The 25,979-nt window shown below is 36.6% G+C and overlaps 1 protein-coding gene across 1 annotated transcript; it reads left to right on the forward strand.

Annotated features, from left to right (window-relative positions):
- The first annotated feature begins 132 nt into the window (after positions 1-132).
- On the forward strand, positions 133-22,430 carry ddx18 (DEAD (Asp-Glu-Ala-Asp) box polypeptide 18). The gene is made up of 14 exons (XM_052034823.1): positions 133-280; positions 2,209-2,385; positions 4,578-4,727; positions 6,509-6,644; positions 7,500-7,600; positions 8,057-8,256; positions 11,417-11,531; positions 12,305-12,444; positions 12,769-12,930; positions 14,019-14,171; positions 18,320-18,433; positions 19,016-19,072; positions 20,623-20,800; positions 21,985-22,430. The coding sequence occupies exons 1-14, from the start codon at positions 190-192 to the stop codon at positions 22,128-22,130; spliced, it is 1,920 nt and encodes a 639-aa protein (XP_051890783.1). The 5' UTR covers positions 133-189; the 3' UTR covers positions 22,131-22,430.
- Positions 22,431-25,979: the final 3,549 nt, after the last annotated feature.

Below are 25,979 nucleotides of genomic sequence, written 5' to 3' on the forward strand. Positions count from 1 at the left end.
GATGTCTGACTAGATCGCCAGAAATCAACAGATCACGACTTTAATTAAGAAAAATCACCATATGAAGTAAATCCAGTACTTAAAAGGAAAACTATTTTATAATAATCCATACCTATTCCTCCTGCTGGCAGGCATATCGGTAATCTCCTCAAGGGCCGGGTCTTACTCCTTCACGTGTTGGTGGGTAAGATGGCGGATCTACACATGAAGATTATCCGCAAGCGGCTGAAGAAGAAAAACGAGAAAATTAAAAGCGTTAATTTAGTCACGAACACAGCAGGTGAGGGCTTTACGTGAGTGGGAAGCCGGTTATGGGTAAGGCCGAGCGATGCCGTCCGACTGTTGCCATGGATTTAGTCCCATGCCGGTGTGGAGCATGAGTTTAAACCCCGTGTCGTTTCTCCCCCTTCGGTCCTGGTCTGTGGCAGCGGCCGCCCGAGGAATATCTACAAGTCAGAGCAGTGATCTGGAATGGGCTCCCTTAAAGCAGATGCAGTAGAACCTCTAAAGTGGGGATTTAATACGAAAATAATTTGGATAGGCGTAAGCTCATTTGGCCAACTGATGATCTCCTTTGCTGTCAGGCAGCATCTGTGGAGATGTTTCGGGTCGAGCTCCTTCATCAGGACCGTTTCCCTCCAGCGGTGCTGCCTGACCCGCTGAGTTCATCCAGCTTCTCGTTTTTTTGTTCCAGGTTCCAGCATCTGCAGTGAAAATCACGACGATGCTGGAGGAATTCAGCAGGCCAGGCATCATCTCCCACACCATCACTGACCTCATCCTCATCACCTCGGGAGATCTTCACCCCCTCCCCCGCAACATGATAGTCCCGCAACCTAGGACTGCCCATTTCTATCTCCTGACTGGCTTGCTGAGTTCCTCCAGCATCATCGTGTTTTTCATCTAGATTCCACCATCTGCGGTCCTTTGTTTTTCCAACATCTGCAGTCTCTTGTATTGTTCTGTGTTGGCTCATAAGTTTACATGTGGTGCATTAAGAAACTATGACAACTTAAATAGTTAAACCAAACTGTTTGAATGATTGGTAAGGCTTTTTGAATATATTTTCACATGCTACAAAATTAAATTCCATGAATAGATGGAATTTGCATGAAAGCACGATGGTGATTGTTGGAGAGCTGTAATCTTTAAACTTTGTGAGTTACTGAAGTGATGGCTTTGTTATATCTAAACTTCAATATTGAATGCACTTCTGACTGGCTCCCTTCGTTCTAATCTCATAACCTTGAGTTCATCCAAAATTTGGATCCCCATATCTTAATTTACATCATCCAAATTACTCACTGCCTTTATTCTTGTCCTATGCTAGATTCCAGTTAAGCCTAGGCTAAAGGCTCGAAGACTTGTGAACTAGTTCTATTACTTATGATAGGACATGTTGACATTTCACAACAAAAGGAAAAGTTCTTCAAAGTTGGCATACCCTGAAGAGACCACAGTGGAGTAGTAAAATGGATGCTGCTCAATTGTCTGTTGATCTGGATTCCAACATCTGCGGTCTCCTGTGTCTCCATTTTACTATTCCACCACAAATTCTCTTCAAGATCTGCTGCCTTTGAAGAAATTTTCCTCCTCTCAGTTCTGATGCAGGGCTTCAAACCAAAACGAACGTCAACAATTCCTTCTCTTCCCCTCCCCGATGCTGTTTGAGTTCCTCCAGCAAAGATTTTTTGCTTCAGATTCCAGCATCTTGTGTCTACATTATTGCAGCAGTTCCTGGACTTGGAGTTGTGCCTGACGGGTACTGTAGTGCATATTATGACATGTTTCCAGCATGTTGATGACATCATTCTGGAGCTGCAAAATTTTTTCAGTGTTTAAATGTAGTCATCCCAAGGAAAAGGTTGGGATGTGCTGCATTATCTGATTATTATTACTTTTCAGTTTAATGGCTTTTCCTGTTCACAATATTTCATTCACTGCATCAGTAAGTACTCCTTGAAAAATATAGTGTTTGGGGCAATGATTATCATGATATCATGAAAATTGCTTGTATGAAGAGAAGTCTTTATTTTTTTAATTTTAGCCTTCGAGCTGATTCATTTTTTTTTACCAGCACTTGCTCAGGTATAGAGCCACTTAAGATTGTTTATCATTTGTAATAAAATGTGCCTTCTGTGCTATCTTGAAATCTTGCACATGAACTTTAAGTAGATTTACATTCTGCATGAACAAAATTGTTTACAGTGATCCAGCAGAAGGAAGTGGAAAATGAAATGCCACAAGATTCAGCAAACAATGAAGAAAAAACTGCAAAAATATTGAAAGCTCAGAGCCTTGTGAAAGAAGGGGCTGATCTGAAATCTGTATCAGAAATAAAAAAGAAAAAGAAAAGAAAACATGCAGCTAACATCCAGGAAGTTGGTATGTTGATTTTAGTTGGAGTATTTCAATACTTTCACTTTGAATTAATGTCAAATCTACAATTCTGAAATAAGTAATTTACAAGAAACTAAGAATAAGCACAGTTGTATATCTTTTTGGAATGTTCTACCCTGGGGGCTGTAGATGCTTAGTCATCAAGCATATTTATGTACGTTGCTTGTCCCGAATATGTCCTGTGATTTTATTTTTTGTTGTTGGTTACTCAAGAGACAGAAATGGTCTTTTTTTGCTTCAACACTCTGCCAGTGGTTTAAACTGTGTAATTCCAATTGTTGAACCATATGATCATTTTATATACTTCTAATTCAAGATGTTGGATGTTTTGAATAAAAGAGTTCTGTTGTTTTTCAAGATTTGAGTTGATTCCCCTTTATATACTATGCAGTACTGTACTATTCCCCTTTGCATATCTGCTTAATTGATTGATCATTAGGGTTAATTTTAATGGAATTGTGCCACTTAAAATGGCAGCTTGGCAGTATGTTAATCCGTAGCACAGAAAAAGTCCTTACTAAATTCAAACTAAATACCATAATGGGATAGCGACTCAAACTGAATTTTTGTAATAATAGTTAATAATTTTTGCAACAATTGTGCTCTGGTAAAACACCATCTGAATTACTGTTCTTAATGATGCATTGTAGAAGTGTCTTGAATTGAGCCTAATTTGAGTAACCACTCCATTTTCATTATTGTAGGTCATTGTGTTTGTGTGTTTTCTTTGTAGCATTATCCTGTTTATTCAAATCCGGACTCTTGAGTTCACTGATACCTTGGCTAATTTCAGTAATAACGTTTAATAAGAATGTAAATTTTGTAATAAACCTCTGATTACACAATCAAGGCCAATTGACTGAGGTCATTGGTCCAGCAACACTTAGTGCAGAGACTTTGCCATGGAAAATGTGTAACTACAGCATGTTGTGTTTACATGGGTAGATTCCATAATAAAAGGTGCATATGAATTTATAAAGGAAATAAAAGCACAGATATATCTCTGACCTCTGGTCAAAACAGTCTCCAAACCTACAACCATTAATTAACTGGAGAATACACTTGTATTGTCCCCTTGTATGTAATGCCATATAAAAAGAGCTAGGCATACTGTTTTGAAATGAAAAAGGTAATGGCAAACTGTGGAGATTTTTGAGCTCTTGTCGAATTAAGATTTCAGCTTTCCAAATTCTGACTTCAGCAAATAAAATGGTTTGGTTAGAACTGGGAATTACTCTGCTGTGTCCTTTATTTTCAAGCTGTGTCACAGCAAATAAAATGAAGGGTTCCTCTGGTAACAGAGAATGAAGATTGATTTGGTTAATCTCAACATGGTGACTAGTGAATTTAGGAACAAGGAACATAATTGTGCAAGTAATGACATTGCATTCAAGCCACCAAGATGGTTGATATGCCTCCTTACTCTGATTTAACATTAGTGTATATTATTTAGGTACAATGAAGGGATTTTGGTGTACATCTAACCTGCATATTATCTGGTCTGGATGTGCTTGATGCCTGATGAGCTATTTTTCTGCTTCACCACACAAGTAGCTTAGAATACTTTGTATCATTTGAAGAAAACAGCAGCTTGGAATGAAAAAGTTATTAAGCCTGTTGTGTTATAAGCTGTATTTTTGTCTAGAAGGAATTGCAGCAATTTTTTCTCTGAAATTACACCTTCATGTTTGCATCCAATGCTCAGTCAGAATTACTTTGATTTTACAAGAAAATGGGAATGCGGCTGCATCCTTATGAAAATAATAAAGATTCATTAAGATTTAACACTGGGGAAAAAAACATCAGAATGTTTACTTTATTAGCCAAGGAACTGAAGAAAAAACAGAGCTTTATCTGAGCTTATAGAAAGCAGTTTGTACAGTGGTCATTTTATTCAGAAAATATTAAGGACTGGGTTAAAAAAAATATAGAAATTTATGAAACTAACTACATGTTTTCCCAAGGAAAGTAGGGTAATGTTTTCCAGAAAAATGTAGTAAGTACAAGATGTTGCAGTCAAATTATGTCCAGTAAATCATTCTTAGTTATTTAGAGCAGTGCAGTCTTCCTGGATGATTACCCAACCATTCCCAATATGGCTGGGAATAAAGGTTTTGTTGGTGCCAGTCAAAGAAACTTGAATGTTGACCAATTTATTTTCATTTTCCATATTCCAGAAGTCAAAAAGCTAAAGAATGCGGAATCCAGTAAAAATGGTGAACTGAACCAAGTTGATAGCTTAGAGGTGGAACAAGATCAGAAGGAGGTGGAAAATGAAGAGAAACCTGAAGATGGTGAGGGACCAACATTGCCTATGGGGTTGACAGGTAAGCATGTTTCCGAGGTTTAAGTGTTCGATGCTGTATTCAAAAGCAAGCTATAATAACGTCATCCAAGAATATTATGGTTGCATATATCTTTTATCACAAGTGTTACTTGGTATGTGGAAATGATCAATCTTTGGGGCTGGGTGTTGGATAAGTTAACAGACAAGAAGAATCGTTAAATTTGGTCAAGAATGGTGGTGGTGGTAACATTCAGTAGTTTTTCTTCATTCACAGGATGAGAGAATGTCTGGCAAGGCCATCCCAAATTGGATTTGACCTTTGTGATCTGCTAGGCCATTTCAGTGGGCATTGAAAAATTGGCCACTTTATTGGGAATGTGGAATTGCAACGGATAAGGCAGCAAATTTACTTCCTTAAAAAATATGTAGGATGACTGGGTGGGGTTTTGGAACAATCCAGTAATTTCATAATATCTTTACTGATTCTTTGGGAAGAAAATACTGTGACTGCTGGAAATCTGAAATCAAAACAGAAAATGCTAGAGATGCTCAGTAGGTCAGGCAGCATCCTTCCATGCTGTTTGGGAAAGAAATATAAAGAAAATGTGGGATTTTGAAGTGGAATATTGGTGCACAGTTCAGCAAAACAGTACCTCTCTGAATGTGAGGAGAAGAAAGGAAAGACTATAAAGTTCTTTTGGATGTGTTGATACAATTGTACAGTTTTATTTGAAAAATGTATGGGAATGCAAACAGAGGGACAAACTTGTGTGCAAAATAGTATTTTTTTAATGTCTGTTAGTTACTTGCTCAATTATTGGTTTATTATTGTCACATGTATGGAGCTACAGTGGAAAAACAAAGTTTTTTGTTTTGCATGCCATCCATACAGATCATTCCAAAACGTAAGTACATCAAGGTAGTACAAAAGGAAAAACAATAACAGAATGCAGAATATAGTATTACAGTTACTGTTACAGAGAAAGTGCAGTGCAGGTAGACAAATGAGGTGCACAGACCACTACTAGGTAGATTGAGAGGTCAAAGAGTACGTCTTTATCATGCAAGAGGTCCGTTCAAGAGTCCTATAGCAGCGGGATAGAAGCTGTTCTTGACCCTTGTAGTGTGTGTTTTCGGGCTTTTGTATCTTCTCCCCAATGGAAGAGGGGAGAAGAGAGAATGATCAGGATAGGAGGGGTCTTTGATTATGTTGGCTGTGTTCCCAGGGCAACAGGAAGTATAGACGGAGTCAGTGGAAGAGGGGAAGCCGGCTTTCATGATGGACTGAGCTATGTCCACAACTCGTTGCAGTTTCTTGTGGTCTTGGGCAGAGCAGTTGCCATACCAAGCTGCAATACATCCAGATAGGATGAAGCAGTGCACTGACATTTGCAATTGGTTCCTTGTGTAAGGACATCTAAGTCAACTGCAGCTTTTGTAATATATCACTGCCAAAAACCTGACCCCTTGAGTAGTTAGAATCCAAAGCCTGTTACCAAAATCATTGATGCATTCAAGGAGAAGTTAGATATACTTTAAGGAAATATATGTTGATGCGATTAAATGAAAGAGCATTGAGGATGAAGTGGAAATGCCAGCATGGCACTAATAGGCCTATCCATGTTCCTGTGCTTTACTGTTTGGAAATTTTATGATATTATTCCTGTAGTTTATGGGTTTATGTAGGTTATGTAGGTTATGTTTTATGAGTTTTTTTCAGCAGAATTTGGTTATATTGGATTAGCAAGTGTTGAAAATGCTTACATAATTAACTGGGCTTTCAGGGGATACCTTCTTAACTAATTTTATATTCACATTTAGGAGCTTTTGAAGACTCTGCTTTTTCCTCCTTGGTTGACTTGGTTAGTGAGAATACTTTAAAAGGCATTGCTGATATGAGCTTTACTCACATGACTCAAATTCAACAAAAAAGCATCCGACCTTTGCTGGAGGGCAGGTAGGTTGAGTTAATTATAAATTTAGTACTTGTTCAGCAATATTTGTGTGCTACTTTAAAGTGTACACCTTATTTGTACTTCTTCCTTCTGTTATGCTAGTGTGCCTTCCACATGGGAAAGATAGCAGTGTTCAGATAAAACATCTGTTTCAACTTCTACAAGTATGCTAGTACTGTTCCACTGCAGACCCTTCCTTTGCCTCTTTTCTCCCATTCTGTTTATCCCATGTTTACTTTTGGATTGCAGTTTCTTGCATTTAAACATCTGGGACAACAGAGGCAATCACCATAGATTCCTCTTGTAATATCAGTACAATAGTCAGTACATCTACCACTGTCTTAAGATAAACAGATTATTTGGAATAATGGCATGCAATTTGACACTGAATAGGGATTCAAGTTCAAAATCATTACTGTTTCCTAGACTCCCAGCTTCTATTTCCATACCATTGTCTATATCCTCCTACTTTTAGGATGACTGCCACTGGATCCTTCATCTTGCTTTTGTACTGGTGGACTTGACTATTCCAATGCCTCCCAGCCTGCTTCCTCTCCTCCACCCTCTGTACACTTTAGCTGTGGACATATGCACATATCCGATTCCAAATATAACAAATGTGTTTGTTAATTTTGAGTGGGGATTCTTGCTATTTTTAGAATATATTTAAATTATATTTTTCTGTGGTTGCCATGTTGGTTCTTGATATTTGATTCCAATAAATCTTTTATCTAATTTTAAATGTAAATTTGCAAGGTATGTTTGTCTATTACATACCTTTTTAATGGATGTAGGAATAAAAGTTGGGTAGAATGATTAAGGCAAGGTTATAAAATGTTCTTTTAACTTTTTTTTAGGGATATTCTGGCTGCTGCTAAGACTGGCAGTGGGAAAACATTGGCATTCCTTATTCCTGCCGTTGAACTGATCTACAAACTGAAGTTCATGCCAAGAAATGGTAATCAGACTCAAATTTTAACTCTAAAAGACTGCAGGCTCAAAAGCTAGTGGATATACTTGTTATAACAAAAGATTTTTATTCAACTGTAATTTCTTTAATTTTTATTTTGGGGATAAAAAGATAAATTTTTACCTTTTTGGGATGTGAGCAAATATATTATTGTGGTTTTACTGATCATTGATTCAGTAACTAAAATTGCTTATAAGAGAAGAATTTACAAATTTGTTTAGAGTAATTGTTTTTTCTGAATAACCTTAATTTCAAGCCTTACAAAAATATATTGTTTGAATAATCCATAAAAAAAATAAATGAACAATAGACCATACAGCCTGTTACACCAAATATATCTTAATTTTGGGATAGATTTATTCTTTAAAAAGTTTGAAGCAGAAGTATGGAATAGATTTCCTAAGCTGAGAGTTGGTCTAAAATTGAAAATGAACTTTTCCTCAGGGACGGGCGTCCTCATTCTTTCACCAACCCGGGAATTAGCCATGCAGACATACGGTGTTCTGAAAGAACTAATGGCACACCATGTTCATACTTACGGATTGCTCATGGGAGGCAGTAATAGAACTGCAGAAGCACAAAAACTGGCAAATGGAATCAATATCATAATAGCAACTCCAGGAAGACTTTTAGATCATATGCAGGTATTGTTATCATTCAGACTATGAATAAATGTATATTTTTAAGAAAAAGGATTTTCATTCGGGTTGTACCCTTCTTAATTTCAGGACATCACACAGTATAGCCAACTGTGTAATTTCTAGATGACCCACAAAATGCATTGCTACAGATCAAGAAATCTGTTTTAAGGATCTTGGTTTAGGAATGTTGGTCAGGCCATTGCCAAACACTTTGAATAGAGTTAGGAAATCTGAAACAGAGCCCTTCAGTCCTTTGTCTCATCTAGAATATTACCCCTCCAGGACAAATCACTTTTTAGTATGGTACTGTTAAGTAATTCTAAATTACTTGCTGAAGTCTCTGAAATGGGGTTTGAATCCACAACAATTCAACTCAAGCGAGGATGTTAGCACTGAAGTAAAGTTGTCACTTTTAATGTGCTGTTGGATGAAATTCCTAAGTGTTTTTACGACATATACCTCTGGTGTGGTAAACTTCTGTAGATATTAAAAATGGAAAAGCTTAAAATATTGGAAAATATTAATGGCAAAGAAGCTGAATTACTTGAGGTTGTTGATTTTTTTCAGTAATTTACATGTTAATTTCTGAACAGATGCTTTCGTGGCTGAGGAATATTTCTTAGCAATTTCAGTCTCTATTTCACATCTTAAGAATCTAGCATTTTGTCTTGTAATGGTTCCAGAGGTGGCAGTCATCTTTCAGAATGAAGGGTCATCAGAATGTCACTCATTTCTCGAGACATTGCAGCTATAACCGATCTGCCCCTGTTCTGTGAAAGTGGATAATGCTTACAGATGCTGTTTTGAAGAAGCGCAGGGAAGTTATTTTCAATGTTTGGGCCAGTATTCATCCTTCAATAACAATTGGGTCATTGTCATAAGACTGTTTGAAAGCTTACTATGCACAAATTAGCTGCCATTATCAGATTGTACTTTTGAAGAATAGGCCCTATGTACTACTTTGGGTGTAAAGCATTTAGGATATTCTAAAAGGTGGTACACAAATGCAATAAAAACAGAAAATGCTGAAATTACTAAGCAGTCAAGCAGTATCTGTGGAGAGGCAAACAGAATTACTGTTTCAGGTCAATGACCTTTCATCTCCTAGATGTTTGCAATCTGTCGATTTTGGTATATAATGAGAGTAATTGAAGCAATGATGTTAAAAAGATTTGGCATATTTATGAAGAAATAAATCTTGCTGAGATTTGTGTTATTAGCCTGGGTGTTAGCTACTGCTCCAGTTTTGAAATCTTTTCTCATACTAGGGACTTGGATTGCATCTGTTTCCAATTATTCATTTTAAATGGATCTGAGTACTAATCATGTATAAATGGTGTTGGTCAGATCTTCAGAAATTCCTTTCGGATAAGAAATGGAAAAGCATTGGCTTAAATGTTTAGAAATTGGCTGAAGAATGTTACATTTTTGAACAACATTTCTCCATGGCCTTATAACTAATCTCTCGGAGGTACCTGTGTTAACCCGATTTTTGAAGTCCCACTTCCATCTGCTGTAAATCACACAGTGCCACAGGTTAATTCAAACGTGTTTATTTAGCAATATATCGCTAGGGAGAAACCTCCTGACTCTCAGGCAGAGTCCGCGGTGGGGTTCTCCGAGGTACGGGGGGGGGGGGGGCACACAGTATTTTATACAAACATTGTCACGCACACTTTAATGAGTCTGGCGCCGGAATTCTTGGTTGAGCAGGAAACAGACAAAGGACTACTGCAGATGGACAAAGAGCAGCCTCACACCCCAGGTTCAGCTAATCGTTTTGCAATCGGGTGAGACAAAGGCAGGTATCACCTTCATTGTTTGAGACAGCATTCCCATTTCCCATTAAGATTGACCATCATCTCCATAGTCAAACATAATGGGAATCCAATTAAGTTCCAGACACAGCAATTACCACATAGCACCCAGCCCAGGAAAGCAGTGGTGTGGCTGTTCTGGCCTGAAGGACACTTTTTAAATCAGTATTTCGAGCAGCCATAATTCTCATCCGTCAAGATATGAATACAGTTATAGTTTATTAATCCTACACCTCCTCACCTGAACTCCTCCAATTCTAGCATTGTAGTCATCCATCTAATGGTGGCTGTTCCTTCATCTGGCAAGGACCTAAATTCTGTATTTCCTTCCCTAAGTGTCTTTAATTTTCCAACACATTCTCCTTTTAAATTTTTGATCATCCTTGCTAATCTCTTTGTGGAGACCCAAGAAACCCCAAGAGACTGCAGATGCTGGAATCTGGTCCAAAAGACTGCTGGAGGAGCTCAATAGGTCAGACAGTATCTGTAGAGGGAAATGGACAATTGAAGTTTCGGGTTGAGACCCTTATTCTGGACTGCACTAGTCTCTGGAATAATTTGCTATGTAAAGGGGATTGTATAAATGCAGACTATTAGTGGGTAAAATTATCTTTCGGCTTAAAAAAATATATATACTGCTGAGGTGAATGGACCCAGCATTGCCATAATTTAAGAATTGTAAATAATTCAACCATTCTGAGCTTTGAGTTGGAGAGGTCAAAATAAAGTTAATAAGGACTTGACTTTCTATCTACTATCTATTCCATTCCAGTTTTCTATAACAATGTGGAATTCTGTTCGCCAACTAGTTGACCCACAGTGTACCATTAAGAAAAGATTGCCATAGGTTTGATTTCAAGGCAGTGCTGATAGAGTTCAAAGAAATCTGTGTGACCTCAGTAAAATAAACATGTCTGAGTTTATACTCTTCAATTTGAGCCAGTTTAGATCTGTTTCATTGCAATTTGACCATCACCATAACAAGGATAAAATATAAGGTGTCAGAGCTTGCGATATTGGTTGTTTTATCCCAATGTTTAGTAGACTGTTATGGGCTTATCTGGTATTATATTTGTTGAAATTGTATTAGCTCTAATTTGAAATCTGGATGTTTTCCAAATTACCTTTAATTCCCATTGAACAGAATATTTCTCCCCCATCTTCACATCATTGTAGATGTTTTCCTCAGTCCAATTTTTCTATGTGCTAATTGTGTGTATTTTTGATTCAAGATAATTGGACGGTGAGACTGGAAAAACATTCCATTTGAGGACAAGTTTGTTAAATATTTGGCTGTCCTGAAATTTTGAATGCATGATTTTATTTTCCTAATCATTTCTTGACAGAACACACCAGGATTTATGTACAAGAACCTGCAATGTCTGATAATAGATGAAGCAGATCGTATCCTAGAAGTGGGATTTGAAGAGGAATTAAAACAGATAATCAAACTGTTGCCAAGTGCGTTAATCCAGTGCATTTACTATTACTGTAGAGGAATGATGTGTGCAATATATTTTAAAATATCCTTAATTAATTTTCACCATTTGCCTCAGTGATTGTTAAGTCTTTGTTTTCCATGATGGCTTTTGCAATATTAAGCAGACTGTTTCAGTGTTTATGGAAGCTAAAATCATTTGGAATCCTGATTTATCAAGCTTGATCCATTTCAAAATCCTTGATCTGTTTTAAGGAGGAACACTAATGCTGAATTTAGAAAGCTCTTCAAGCATCTTCAGTAGACACAATATTGTAACGTTGGAACAAGGTTCTCTGCATCTTTTTTAAATACAAAGTTCCAGGTAGAATTCCAATTCTGAGGTTTCTGGCTTTGTAGCATAAAATCTTGTACATAATTAGATCACAGATTAGAATCTACAAAAATTCAATGAGGCAAACTGTTATTGCACAAAATAGAAGATTTGGAGTATCATGGATACAGATAGGGTAAGGCCTTTTTTAATCCTGTCATCCCTTACAAGCAGTTATCCCTCAAAAACTCATGTTTTTGCATCCATGATAGTTTGTTTGTCTAGCTCTGACTGTAAATGTTTCCCCAATATGAACTTGGTTCTAATTTAAGTTTGAAGGAACATTTTACTTTATCAGCTGATTGAGGAAAATACTAACCTCTTTTTTTTACTAAAATTAACACTTGAAGGGAAGCATGCACTGGAAAGTCAGGATGTCTTAAGCAAAAGCAAATTAATTTTAAGTAACTATAATGTTTGCAGAACGGCGACAGACAATGCTTTTCTCTGCTACACAAACTCGAAAGGTGGAAGATTTGGCCAGAATCTCATTGAAGAAGGAGCCCTTGTACGTTGGCGTTGATGATGACAAAGAAACTGCAACTGTAGATGGCCTTGAACAAGTGAGTTGAATGTTTTTAGTGGTTTGTTTTGTTTCAAACTACTTCCTCTTCTATTTCTAGTTCTAATTCTCTATCAAATATTGTGATGGTAAGCAATTTCTTCCTCCAACGATTCATGAAATTCTCAAAAATGAGGGTTGCTCACTGTTTACATACAGTAAGAATCCGCAGTAGTAAATAAAACTAGTGCATTGTTCACATTATGGTAAAATCTAAAGGAAAGCAAAAATACAAAGTTTCACTGCATACATTCACTTGTAAAAAAAAATTACAGCTCATGTAAAATGTTTAGTTATGTACTGATTGATTTACCTTCATCTTTAGGGTTATGTGGTTTGTCCATCTGAGAAAAGATTCCTTTTGCTCTTTACTTTTCTAAAGAAGAATCGTAAGAAGAAGCTCATGGTTTTCTTCTCATCATGCATGTCTGTGAAGTTTCACTATGAGCTGTTGAATTACATTGACCTACCTGTAATGGCAATCCATGTAAGTAAAAGTTGTTAACCTTCTTTCCCTTTTTGACCCTGACAATCCATTCATCTGACTATAATTCACATGTAATCCTCAAGTGTTAGTTATTTAAACAGTGACAGAAATTTCAACAAAAACGTTCCTGGGACACCCATGTACACCTTATTCAACACAAAATATTGCATATGCTGGAATTCAGGTCAGGCATCATCTGTGGAGAAAGAGGATTCCCTTTTCTGAAAAATCTTTTAATTTTCTAAAATGCCTGTCACATCTTTAGGGCACACTAAAGTGTTTCATGGCCCAGGTGTTAGCTGGACGTCTCAAATTTTTGCTCTTTGAATGGTACCAACACTTTTGTATATATATCAACAAAGATGAATGTCACCAGTGACATTCAATAATACTCCCAGTAGGAACCTGCAGAAGCACTCCACAGCACCCCACACATCATAAGATAGTAAGGTATAAAATGGATATTACATGAATCAGCCAGAACTAACCCCACCCACATTGAGGGGAGAAAGAAATCCCTACCAGAAGAATCATAGTTGAATGTCTTAAAAACATTTTGTATTTTTGACACGTGCAAGTACATTCATAAACATATAAAAATTTCAATAAAGAAAAAATTAAGTTTAAAAAAGCTTTTAAACATCTTAGTGGCTGATTAAATTCTTTAGATATTTTTGAAAGTTTTGAAAAAAAAATTGTTTTTTTTCAACTTCCAGTTCTATAAATTATAATTTCTGGTGCCTTCTCAGCCATCCAGTTATAATCAAGCACACTAGTTCATATCACAATTGCTAGGCAGTCAGTTTGATGACAGTAACTTGCAGATTTCTTTGAACATGTGCATATTAAATCCCAAGTTGCCATCTGTTTCAAAGGATATTAACAATTTGTATCCGTAGCTCTTCTGACGTTTTTCTGCAAAATCAACCACTGCTTAACAGCACCTGAAGTGTCTATCCAGATTATAGGTTCAAATATTATACAAAACTGGATAAGCAAGTGTTCTGTAATTCAGTTTTCAATAAAATTGTAACTCGATGCAAATCACTTCTTAATTGTTTCTGTCAATTTTCTCTGAATATTTTTAGGGCAAGCAAAAGCAGACAAAACGTACATCCACTTTCTTCCAGTTCTGTAATGCAAATGATGGAATATTGCTGTGTACAGATGTAGCTGCCAGAGGGTTGGATATTCCTGAAGTCGACTGGATTGTACAGTATGACCCTCCTGATGATCCAAAGGTATAATATTTCACATTTAAAAAAAAAACTTTATTACAAGCTTTGCCTTTTGGTTTATTCATTAGTCAAATTGTTGGGTGAGAATACAAAGTGAGGTGTAGGGAGGCTGGAAAGTAACTATAAAGGGATAAAATTGGATTAAGCAAATAGTTGTTATAGTTTAGCTGGATTTTAATGTGTGAGTATGTGAGACTATGTACTTTGGGAGGACCAATAGGAGGAACAAATATTTTTCAAATAGTGGGAAAAATATTAAAGTTTGGTGTACAGAATGATCTTACTAAACCAAGCAGTTAGGAAGGCAAATGGTAAAGTATTTTGAGGAGGTCTGAAAATAAAGGTATGGTAGTCTTGCTGAGAATATAATGGATTTTTTTAGGAACTGTTTGGAGAGTTAGGTGTTGTGCCTAAAAAAGGATCTACTTGGCTTGGCAGTCCAGCGTAGATTCATTGGATAGATTCCTGAGAATAGGGGTTGTTGCCTGAAGAGAGATCAAGGAAGATTGATTTGTATTCACTGGAGTTTAGAAAAATTGGAGATGATCTTACAGTGACATGATTCTGAGAGGGGTTGACAGAATAGCTTGTTTCCTCAAGCTGGAACCTGGAACTAGTGGACATAGTTTTGGTATAAGGTGTTATCCATTAAAGAGTGAAGTGAGAAATTTCTTTTCAGGGGGTGGTAAATGTTTGAAATTCTCTGCCACAGCTATGGATGTTCAATCAGGGATTGTATTCAAGGCTCAATGTAAAACATTCTCATCCCTGTCATCAAATTCTTTGATGACCTAACCAGTCCCTATTTCTGTAACTTCCAGTTTTAATTTTGTGATTTTTTTTTTGCACTCTTCTGATTTGAACTTTTTGCACCTCTTCAATTTTAGTAATTTTGTTATTGCTGAATATGCTGTTTATAACGTTCTGTAGTTCCTTCCCTAAACCTCTCATTTCCTTGCTCATAGTTACAGCTTAAACCTGCTCCTTTCATCAAGCTTTTGGTTGTCTGTCCTAATCTCTCCTTTGATAGCTTGCTGTCGCATTTTGTTTGATAATACTCCCCTGAAGCATTAAATGTTAAACTAATTTAAGGGGGAAGATAGTTTGTATGCATCGTAGCAAGTACACTATTATCTGGTATGCAAAAAAAAATTAGGTCATTAAATGTTAACTATTTAAATTCCAATGCCCATTGGATCAAAGACTTGTTACTTTTATTGTTCTGGCATTTTCTTTCTGACTACTGAAATAATTTAGAATGCTGTCTAATTGTTTCTGAAAAATATGGAATTATGACATACTCCAATGATAACAGTAATCTATGCTTACCAGTAGCATCTGTTTTTATTAATTTAACTAAAAACATACCTTTCATTTGGAGTTTCCTTTTTCTCTGATATAGTGGACCATGAAGAAGTTTGTCTAAGGTTATAACAGCTAGATCAACTGGGAAAATGGCTAAGGGAATGGCGAATGGAATTTAATTCGGATAAGTGCGAAGTGGTTCATTTAAGTTAAAACAGGCCAGGATTTACACACGGAATGGCGGGGCTCGGAGGGGTCATTGAACAGCGAAAGCTTGGGTACAAGTACATAATTCCCTGAAAGTGGTGACACAGGTAGACAGTAATGAAGATATGTATGGTATCCTTGCCTTCATTGGCTGAGGCATTGAGTAAAGAGTTGGGATGTCATGTTACAGTTGGTTAGGCTTCATGTGGAGTATTGTGTGCCATCCTGGTCACCATGTTATAGGAAAGATGTGATTAAGCTAGAGAAAAACAGAAAAGATTCTCAGGAATGTTGTCTGGAATGGAGGACTTGAGCTGTTGGGAGAGATTGTATAGGCTGAGACTGTTTTCCCCGGGGCAAAGGGAACTAAGAGATGACCTTAGATGTTTATAAAACTGAGGGGCATGGATAGGGTTGATGGTTACAATCTTATTCCAATGATAGGGGAGTCTAAAACTAGATGGCATAGGTTTAAGAGGAGAGGGGAAAGATTTAAAGGGAACCCAAGGGGCAGGTTTTTTTCATATAGGGAGTGGTGAATATATGAAACAAGCTGCCAGAGGAGGTGGTAGAGCCAGGTTTGTTTATAATGCTTAAAAGACAATTTGGTTGGGTACATGGCTAGGAAAGGTTTAGAGGGAAATGGGCCAAATGCAGGCAAATGGGACTAGCATAGGTAGGCATCTCGGTCAGCATGGATGAGTTGGACTGAAGGGTCTGTTTCTGTGTATAACTCTGTGAATCCATGAACTTATCTTTTGAATTCTTTTTTTAATTTTTGCCTTTTCACCTCTCCATCTATCTGTTTGTCCAGCCTTTTCTAGTATGTTGCTACATTTTGTAGATCTTTTCCATCATCTAACAGAACCTAGATCGATATTACACCTCTGTTGTAGGAAAATGTCCCAGTGGAGAAAATGAATGTATGCTGTAGGAATTAATGTTGCATCAATAGGAAGTCATCATTTCAGTGTTTGGATTAATATTTTTCGGAGTATTATGTTGCTTAGATGTAGGTTATTGTAAATTATCATGGGGCTAATTGTAAAGAATTATCTAAAATAAAGCAGAAAAATAAGAAATATTAAGACAAATGTCCAATCTGCTTTTAATTTTTAAAAGAATATTATTGTAGAAGCAAGACCAAGTTAATCCTTGGGAAATGAATGCTATAAGGAACAATTTGGAGTCAACAATGCATATGCTAACATAATAATGAACCTTTTTAGATTAGAAATATTTGATCACTGTAAAAGAGAAGAATCAAGTAAAATAAAAATGGTTGAAGAGAGATACAGTTTATAGCAAAAATGTATAATTAGGCCCAACAACAAACTATCATTTATGGATGGCCTGCTCTGGCAACCAAAAGGTGATGGGTCAAGGATTAGGCTCAATCGAAAAGTGACCTGTTTTCTGTAAGCAGATACTGAAGCTGCTGATACTCAAAAAAAACATTCTGGGCTGGTTTGACCATGATAAATGGTACTAAATTGAGTAGTCCAGGTGGAGTTCTCTTTATCTGATGGATTATTGACCTAAAGTCTAATACTGGAAAATGACCAAGAAAAGAAGCTATCACAGGAAGGAGAAAAGGAAATGGAACAGTACAGCTCAAGAACAGTCCCTTCGGCCCACAATGTTTGTGCCAAACTTGCCAATCTCAGTCTAAAGGCCCATTTGTTTGTTGTGAGTCACCCAACTATTTTTGTCTGCCAATCATAAAGTTAATGCCAAAATCCACCTGACAGGTTACAGATACATTCATTTAAAATCTAACAGTTATACTAAATTTATAATCTTTTTGTTTGTTGACAATTTCAGGCTTGTAACTTTAAAGTTCTGCATCCCCAGACATTCAGTACCATTGTCATCACCAAGACCCCATCATCAAATTCCAGGGGATCACCAGTGACTGCCAACTCAATTGGACCAGTCACACAATACTGTGACTACAAGAGCCGGTTAGAGGTCTGAAGTGAGCGACTTGCCTTCTTACTCCCTAAGGCCTTTCCACTATCTGCGAGGCACAAGTTGGGAGTATGATGGAATGTTCTCCATTTGCCTGGATGAGTACAGGCCCAACAGCTTTAGAGAAGCTCTACACCATTCACTCTGTTTGGACACTCCATAAACTATCTTAAGCACTTTTTCCCCTCCATAACCAGTGCATGACACCTACACTGTGTACCACCAGTAAATTGCACTGCAGTTACTCGCCCTGGCTACTTTAACAGCACCTCCAAAACCCATGACCTCTACCACCAACAAGAACAAAAGCAGTAGGTGCATGGGAGCACCACTGCCTCCAGGTGCCTCTCCAAGTCTCTCACCATCCTGACTTGTATCCTAGTACTTTGTCGTTGCTGGATCTAAATTCTGGAACGCTTTACCCAGCACTGTGGGAGTGCCTTCACAAGAAGGATTGCTGCAATTCAAGAAGGCAGTTCAATACCACCTTCTCAAAAGCAATTAGGGATAGGCAATAAATGCTAGCCTTGCAGTGACACCCAGTTCCTAAAAATGAATTTTAAAAAATCTATCAACTGGATTAAGATGAAGCAAATGTAGATCTTTTATAGCTCTTGTTGGGACAGTTTAAACTCATAATGGAATTATGTACCATGTCATTTTACTAGGAATACATCCATCGTGTCGGTAGGACTGCGCGAGGGCTTAACGGACAGGGGCATGCCTTGCTTATCCTGAGAGCAGAAGAGCTGGGTTTTCTTCGTTATCTCAAACAGGCCAGAGTAAGCACTTTTCATTTCAATTCAATATCCGGTTACCTAGTTAGAAATGTTCATACTAGTCAAAAGCATCTTGGCTTTTGCTTCTGTTTATATTTTTATACAATGTCTCTAAAGGCCCAGTATTTCTCCATTTTCTACATGATTTTTGAACTCTTCTAACATTGTGTCAATACTTGGAACAGCTACTGACTGGGAATCAAAGACGCTATAGTCCATGCAATCTGCAAAATAAAATTAAAAGCAATTATTGGGACATTGTCATGTTGAGTAGAATGTTTCTAAGCCTGTAAGCTATAGTTTCGCCTTGCTGTTTTCTATCCACTGTTTAATTGTGACTGGATGAAAACAAAAGCTTGAAACTATTTATAGTTTTGCTTTGTCTATTATTATCATCAGGTATGGCTTAAATTGTTTTGTAACAAAGAACACATTTACATGGAATCTATATGAAGTGTAATCACTGTTATAACAGTATTTGTATAGATTATGGTAAGCATGGCAACAATTTTAGGTTTTTAAGTTATAGGAACAAATGTATTGCAAAACAATACATTTACACAGTGCTAAATTTTCTTTTCATAGGTACCTTTGAATGAGTTTGAATTTTCTTGGAGCAAGATCACAAACATACAGGCTCAGGTAAAAAACTAGTGATAGCATGTGTATAATGGTGTTTATTTAAGTTTTTAACCAAAATGGTGGATCTGGCAGGAAATATTTTCTAGTTTCACTTGAATTACTTGCACCATTCCATCGTACAATGAAACTACTGTGCAAAGTAATAAAATCAGGCCTTCAGATCTGAAATTGCTTACAATCCTCTCAGTTATAAAGGCCATGCTAGGAGTCAGAAAAGGAAATCTGTCTGAACATGACTGAATTTGGAAAAGGGAGAGTTTCACTATGAGTAGGCAGTCCAGGAATGAAACGAAATAGTTGTTATCACTCGTGCAGATAGAATTGGGCTAAGTAAACGTTTTCTGATTTGAAACAAATTGTATGTGATTAAGTGCTTTACATATCTTAAAACATTTTGTCTTTTAAAGTTTTTAATCTATTCACCTCTTTTATGGTGTACATGGCATTATGTGTTACACATTTGCTGTGCAGGTAACAAGGAATCTTCTCAGCTTACTTTTTACCCTGTGTTCTTGATCTTCAGTGTAGAAGAATAGTTGTCAGATAGCTGATGTAACTGAACTCCAAAGGTATTAGTCCCTTTTGACAATTAAAAATGTTAAAGTGCAAGAGACAAAAATAGAAGAGTACAGCTGTTTTGGAAGGTTTGTAGGAGTAGAGAAGATTGGAGATAATGATAAAGATTTGAAAATAAGGGTGAGAATTTTAAAATCAATGTGTTTTTGTATCCAGGAGCAGTTCAGGTTGGCAAGCTCTGAGGTGATGGGAAAATTGAGACTTTGTATAAGTTTGGCAGCAGCAATGTTTTGGATGAATTTAAATTTACAGAGGGTAGAAGATGGGAATTCAGCCGTGACATAATGAAGCCAAGAGTTGTGGTCTAAAAGCTTAAAAAGTTGACATGATTTTTATTTTTACCATTCCTACATGAGTGAACCTTGAAGATGGTTTACAAGTAGCATCGTCTGATCTAATTGATCATATTATAAAGTTGTAAAACTTGGGTGTATTATATATGAAGTTTTTTTGTGAAAATGCTTTTGTTGGGAATCAGCTTATGATTTGAAGGTGAGGGGGAAGGTCATTATTTATCAGACACTGTTGCAGCCAACCTTTGAACCAGTAATGTGCCTTTAATTCTTTACATTCGTTGATGGAAAGTGAGCATGGCTCTCACAGCTAGTAGTTATTGCATGCTTTTAATTTCCCTTCAGAAGGTGCCTGTGGGATATTGTCTTGAGCCCCTGCAGTCAATGTGGTAAATAGCATCTTGCCTCTTCAAATCTGCTCTTCTGAAATTCGAACTTAACATGTCAGCAGCTTCAAGGTGAACTGCATCTCGCAGTTATGTGGTACTTTTCCACCAAATTAATCTTTTTGCCACAAAGTTTTGATATTCCTTTTACTTTGTTTCTAATTAGTTGACAATTAGAAAGTTTAGAATTTCTGGAGAGCATATGATAAGCAATGAGCACACAGAAATTAATTATACTCTAATTGGTCATTTCTTTTTCATCACCTTGAATTTAAACATCTTGTTTTTTTCCCAGCTTGAAAAACTAATTGAAAAAAATTACTACTTGCACAAGTCAGCACAGGAAGCTTACAAGTCTTATATCCGAGCCTATGATTCTCATTCTCTCAAGGATATCTACAGTGTCAACACCCTGGATCTGCCCAAAGTGGCATTGTCATTTGGCTTCACAGTACCACCATATGTTGATCTCAGTATCCTTTTCCTTTTGTTACATTCTTCTTGTGCTATCTTTATAAATTTTAATAGTTATGAAATGGCATTCCCCAAAGTATTTCAAAACGGATTGTGTATTATGGCTTCAATTTTTGTTGGTCTCAGAACCAATAAAAATAATGTTCCAATTCAAAGGTGATGGAAACCATTTTCAACCAGAAATTGTATTTGATGGGAAATTATGTATGTGTGACTGTAAACACTGACGCGGGTGTGAGGTTTGTTAGTTGAAATTTGTCTTTGTACCAGACATCACAAACCTGATGGGTACTTTAAAATGCTTATAAAATTTGGTTCCTTCGCCTGGTGTTTATCAGGTTTCCCTGAAGTACACCTGTTCTCCATATCTACTCCTGTGACCATTCTGAAACTTTCATTTCAGAAAGATTGACTGGTTATCTTGCTGCATTACAACTGAAGGCAGGGCAGATGAAAATGTAGGAGTTGCAGTTGCCTTAGAACATTTAAATGTGTTCCTTCTGTATGAATTGCTGCATCAGCTTTGGGTTAAGTTAACTAATCAAGTCTGGAAATCCTCAAATTTTGCTCTGCGTTTTCATATACACCATTGTACATTTACAGTATTCATTGGGACATTCAGTTTATTGTTCTATAATCTGTTTCACATTCTGAAAAGACTAGGAATAAGAAAACTCAGTAGTACAGTGGATAGTGCTGCTGCCTTGGAGCTCGAGCCATCCAGGTACAGTGCAGACCTCTGCTGCGGTCTCTGTAGAGTTTGCACATTTTCCCTTTGACTGTGTGTGGTATGCCGGTTGGTAGAGTGTTTGGCTACTGTAAATTACCTCTAGTGTAGGTGGTGGTAGAAGAAGCATGATGGAATTGATGGCGTGTGAGAGAATGGGTCACAAAATAAATACGGGAGAATGGGATTGATGGGGTTGTTCTGGAATACACCTGTTGGCCAACTAGCCTTCTGTGTTGTAAGAGAACATGAAAAATGTAAATTCAGTGTCATCTGCAGACTGTTATTTTGATTCAATAGTTATTCATCCATTTGGCTTTTTTTTTGCCATACACCTGTACTGACATTTTTACATTAGTTTGGGAACATTGGTGGGAAAATTCTTCCAAGTCAGCCCTACCATGTTGAAATTCCATGTATTTTTATTTGTTTCTTTTCTTAACCTACTTACTTCAGATATAAATGCCAGTAGGGGAATGAAATTGAAGAAAAGAGGTGGCGGAGGTGGATTTGGTTATCAGAAGGCCAAAAATGTTCGTAAAGCAAAAATCTTCAAGCAAATTGGCAAGAATAGAGCAGACAACAGACAGTTTTCTCGTTAGAAGGTCTTATCACAGCTGCAATATTTACCATCTGTTTTAGGAAAAAAAACTAGAAGAGAAATATTTTCCCCTAGGTTAAATGCCTTGGACTAACTAGCTTGGGCAACTTTCTTCAGACCTGTACTGACTCAAGTTGACTCATTATTGCAATTCTATTCCTGTAAATTTATATGTTTTTTACACTGTGCTCATTTATAGAAGTTACTGTTTAAATGAGTTTAATTTGAATATAAAGTTAATCTTTAAATTTGTGACAGCTTCAGAATATTTTGAATTATAATAAATGGATCATTGATATTATTTTGTATTCAGATCATCACATTCCCCTTTCTAAGGATAATCTGCAGTGGAGGTGTTTAATAGGACCAGAGACCTCAATAACTTTGTGACTTACTGAACAATTATCTAGTCCTGTGACTGCAATAACTTGCTCAATCACCACAATCAAGTAAATTTAATTAGAGAGTTTGATGTCATTTAGTGGGCACATATTCTACTTGATTAACATTTTTGGTTTTTTTTGCCATTTTCAACAATTTATGCTGTTGCTTTGTCCTATCCAATGATATTGCCCTGAAATCATTATTCCCCTTGAACTATGTTCTGATCCATTTTGTATTCTGCTCTTCTGTTGTAGTTTAGAAAAAAAAGTGCAGGCTTCACATAGTGTGCACTGTAACTATCTGATATTCCCAAAGATTAGAACCAATAGAAGTTCCCATTCCTGTGCCCCACGGTAACAAGATCATTTATTGTACAGTTATTGTCATTTCTTATGCCGTCTGTCACAGTGCCATCTGCTAAACTGCCTATTTATTCCTCATGGGCCACCCTAAACAATTTTGCATAAGCAGAACCAATAAAGTGAAAATTTTGATCCCATTCAACAGTGCTCACTTGAAGACTCCTATGTTAATACTTTCATTTATACTGCATTGGTGAAAGCTTTCCTTGGTGAGTACCCAGAATTAAAAAATCCAAAGCCAATATTTAAATCATTTGCAAGTTTATACATTCACCAGATTATAATTGTAGTAATATACCTTGATTGTGGAAAGGTGATCTTGGAAGGCATCTCCCAATATTGATGAAGCCTGAATCGAGTGTTTGCATAAAACTTGCATTTGGGGGAAACCAGGTAGCAAATAAAGGTTCCATAGCTTCTCACCTGCAATGCATGATTCTAACTGTGTTTCCAGCAGTTGGCTGATAAAATTGCATTCCACTCACAATAGAGATAACAGATTTTGTGAAGGAAGATAAATGACCTAGCCCGTTAACTACTTATTCAACAGAGACGTGTAGTAGGTAAGGAGACTGTTGAGCACTTTGGCTTTGTGATGTGATGGTGAAAGAGCCTTGCCATGTGGAATTCTGGCCATAAGTTTGATGCAAAACTGTCACTTGCTCTATTTACGGCTTTTACTAATGGGAAGGAGTTAATCCTATGTGAAGCAGATTTCAGAGACTTAGTGAGAAAATCTGAATTGGAAGATCTCCAGTTTAAAGACTATTCTAGGTCAATGACCTGTAAGTGATGCATGTTTGCTTTTATAAGGCAAGTACATTCAGTCTTTGGTTTGTCCAGCATAATAAACTATAATATATCTCACCATCATTTAGAGATCTATAACTGTTGGGTTGGGCTTCTACATTAAAAATCTGGGCCTCATACTAACATTTTAACATTGTATTATTTTCTAGATCAGTATTTTAAGTGTGCTGATATGACTAAAGCCCTTTTCAGTATACTGAATGTTCCAAAAAAATTGGAATTTTCATTTCAAGCAAGCAAACTACCAGAATCTGATTTTGTTTTGAACCAATGATGCTCCTTGCTTCCCTTGTCATACATTTTCATGTTATTTCATGCTTTAGAAAATGTATTATACATTTCTTTGAATAACAAATCTTAATAAGAACAAAACAGATTTAATCTATTAATTACTGACTTTCACTGTTGTAGGTAAATATCTACATCTAAATCCTTGAACAGGAGGAGTTTTATCTAATTCCCATTCAAAATAAAGTATTATCGCTACTTTGAACATAAATTTTCAGGATGTCCCAAAGTTCATGTTGAATTTAAATATTTATTGTCACTTGGGCAAAGGCAGCAACTGATAGCTAATTATCTGCTTTGTACTGTAGAGAAATTATCATATATCCTTGTTTTATGGGATATGGGTTGAGAGATTAATATTGGCTTAGAAACACAAGTTCTCTGCTTTTTTTTAGAAAATAAAACAATGGGTTCTTTCATTTGACAATCTTCTTTAACTTAATTATTGAGAACTACTCATTTTTTTAAATAAATATACATTTATATTTGTTCTAGATAAGAAATTGTTCTTGTATACTTATTTTTCTATCTCCAGTTCCTTTAAGCATTGAACACAGATTTACATCCAGTGGTATGTACTATCACATCAGGTATACTACCCACAGAATAACAGTAACATGATCTTCATAAAAAACTAAGCAATTTGGTGGGGATACTTAAGGCAACTCCACCTTTTGAGTATTATCTTGTGTAGTGAAAGAATATACGTGCATGAACCAGCGCTTCAGAACACAGTAGAAAAATGAAACAATTATGACAACCTCCCTTGCCATTGTTCAATGTGTGAATGGATACAAACACCTCTATGTATCACTTGCTATTTTACTGACAGCAGCCATTACAATAAGTGCATTAATGGAACTCTGTTAATTTTGATATGAGTATTTATCTTTCTTTTCTTTTTCAATCTTTTTATTAGTTTTCAAATTAAAAGTATTTATCTTATATACTCCAATAACTGCTGTTTTAAGGTGATAGATTACAAATTAAATGTCAACATTTAGATCTAAATGTGACAAATGATTAACACTTTCCATGGTATTTTGATTAAAAGTCGTGTAGGAATTGACATCACTCTTTTGAAAGAAGTGATTTTATTGCTTTTTCCAGACATCAACAAGAAATTCTAGTCCTAGTTAAATAATTTAAATGAAATTATTTTCTGCCATTGCCTTCTAGAAATCTGTATTTTAGTACCATTCCTTATCAGACAATGGGTATAAATATGCTAGAATCATTCAGCAAGAGATAATTACTTAGCCTTGCTGAAAAATAATTCAGTTAGGGTGCTTCAATTTCCTCTCACATCCCAAAGACACACAGGTTAGTAGGTTAGTTTGCCACTGTAGTTGCTCCTAATGTGTAAGTGAGTGGTAGAATCTGGAGGGAGTTGATGAGAATGTGGGGATTTTTTTTAAAACAGATTAATGTAGGATTAGTGTAAATAAACAATTGATAGGGACTGAATAGCATAGAAACAGTTGTTCTTGCTCCCGCAGCCCATGCCCGCATGCATGAGCTAAACAACATTCAGACGTGGGCTGAATGAGGTAGCTGGACCACCTATCCTCACTGTTCAATGGCATTGCCATCAACATCCTGGAAGTCACCATTAGTCAGAAAGGCATTTGAACCAGCCAGATAATTACTATGGCTACAAGAGCAAATCTGAGGCTGTGCATTCTATAGTGATTGACTAACTCCAACACCCCAAAGCCTTTCCACTGCCGGCAAAGTACAAGTCAAGAGGAATCCTATATGGTTGTGGCATAGGAAGAGGACATTCAACCTATTATGTCCATACTGCCTCTCTACCAGAGCAACTCACTAGTTCCACCCACCAGTCCTTTTACTGCGGCATTGCAAATTTTTCTCAACCATCTATTTTCCAATTCTCTCTTGAGGCTACAATAGACGCAGCCCCCACAGCAGGCAGCATTCCATATTGCCTCTCATTCTTCTCACCAGAATGTATCACGTCACATTTCTCCACATTAAACTTAAAT

Source organism: Pristis pectinata, chromosome 1, assembly GCF_009764475.1.
Source record: "Pristis pectinata isolate sPriPec2 chromosome 1, sPriPec2.1.pri, whole genome shotgun sequence".
NCBI lineage: Eukaryota > Metazoa > Chordata > Chondrichthyes > Rhinopristiformes > Pristidae > Pristis > Pristis pectinata.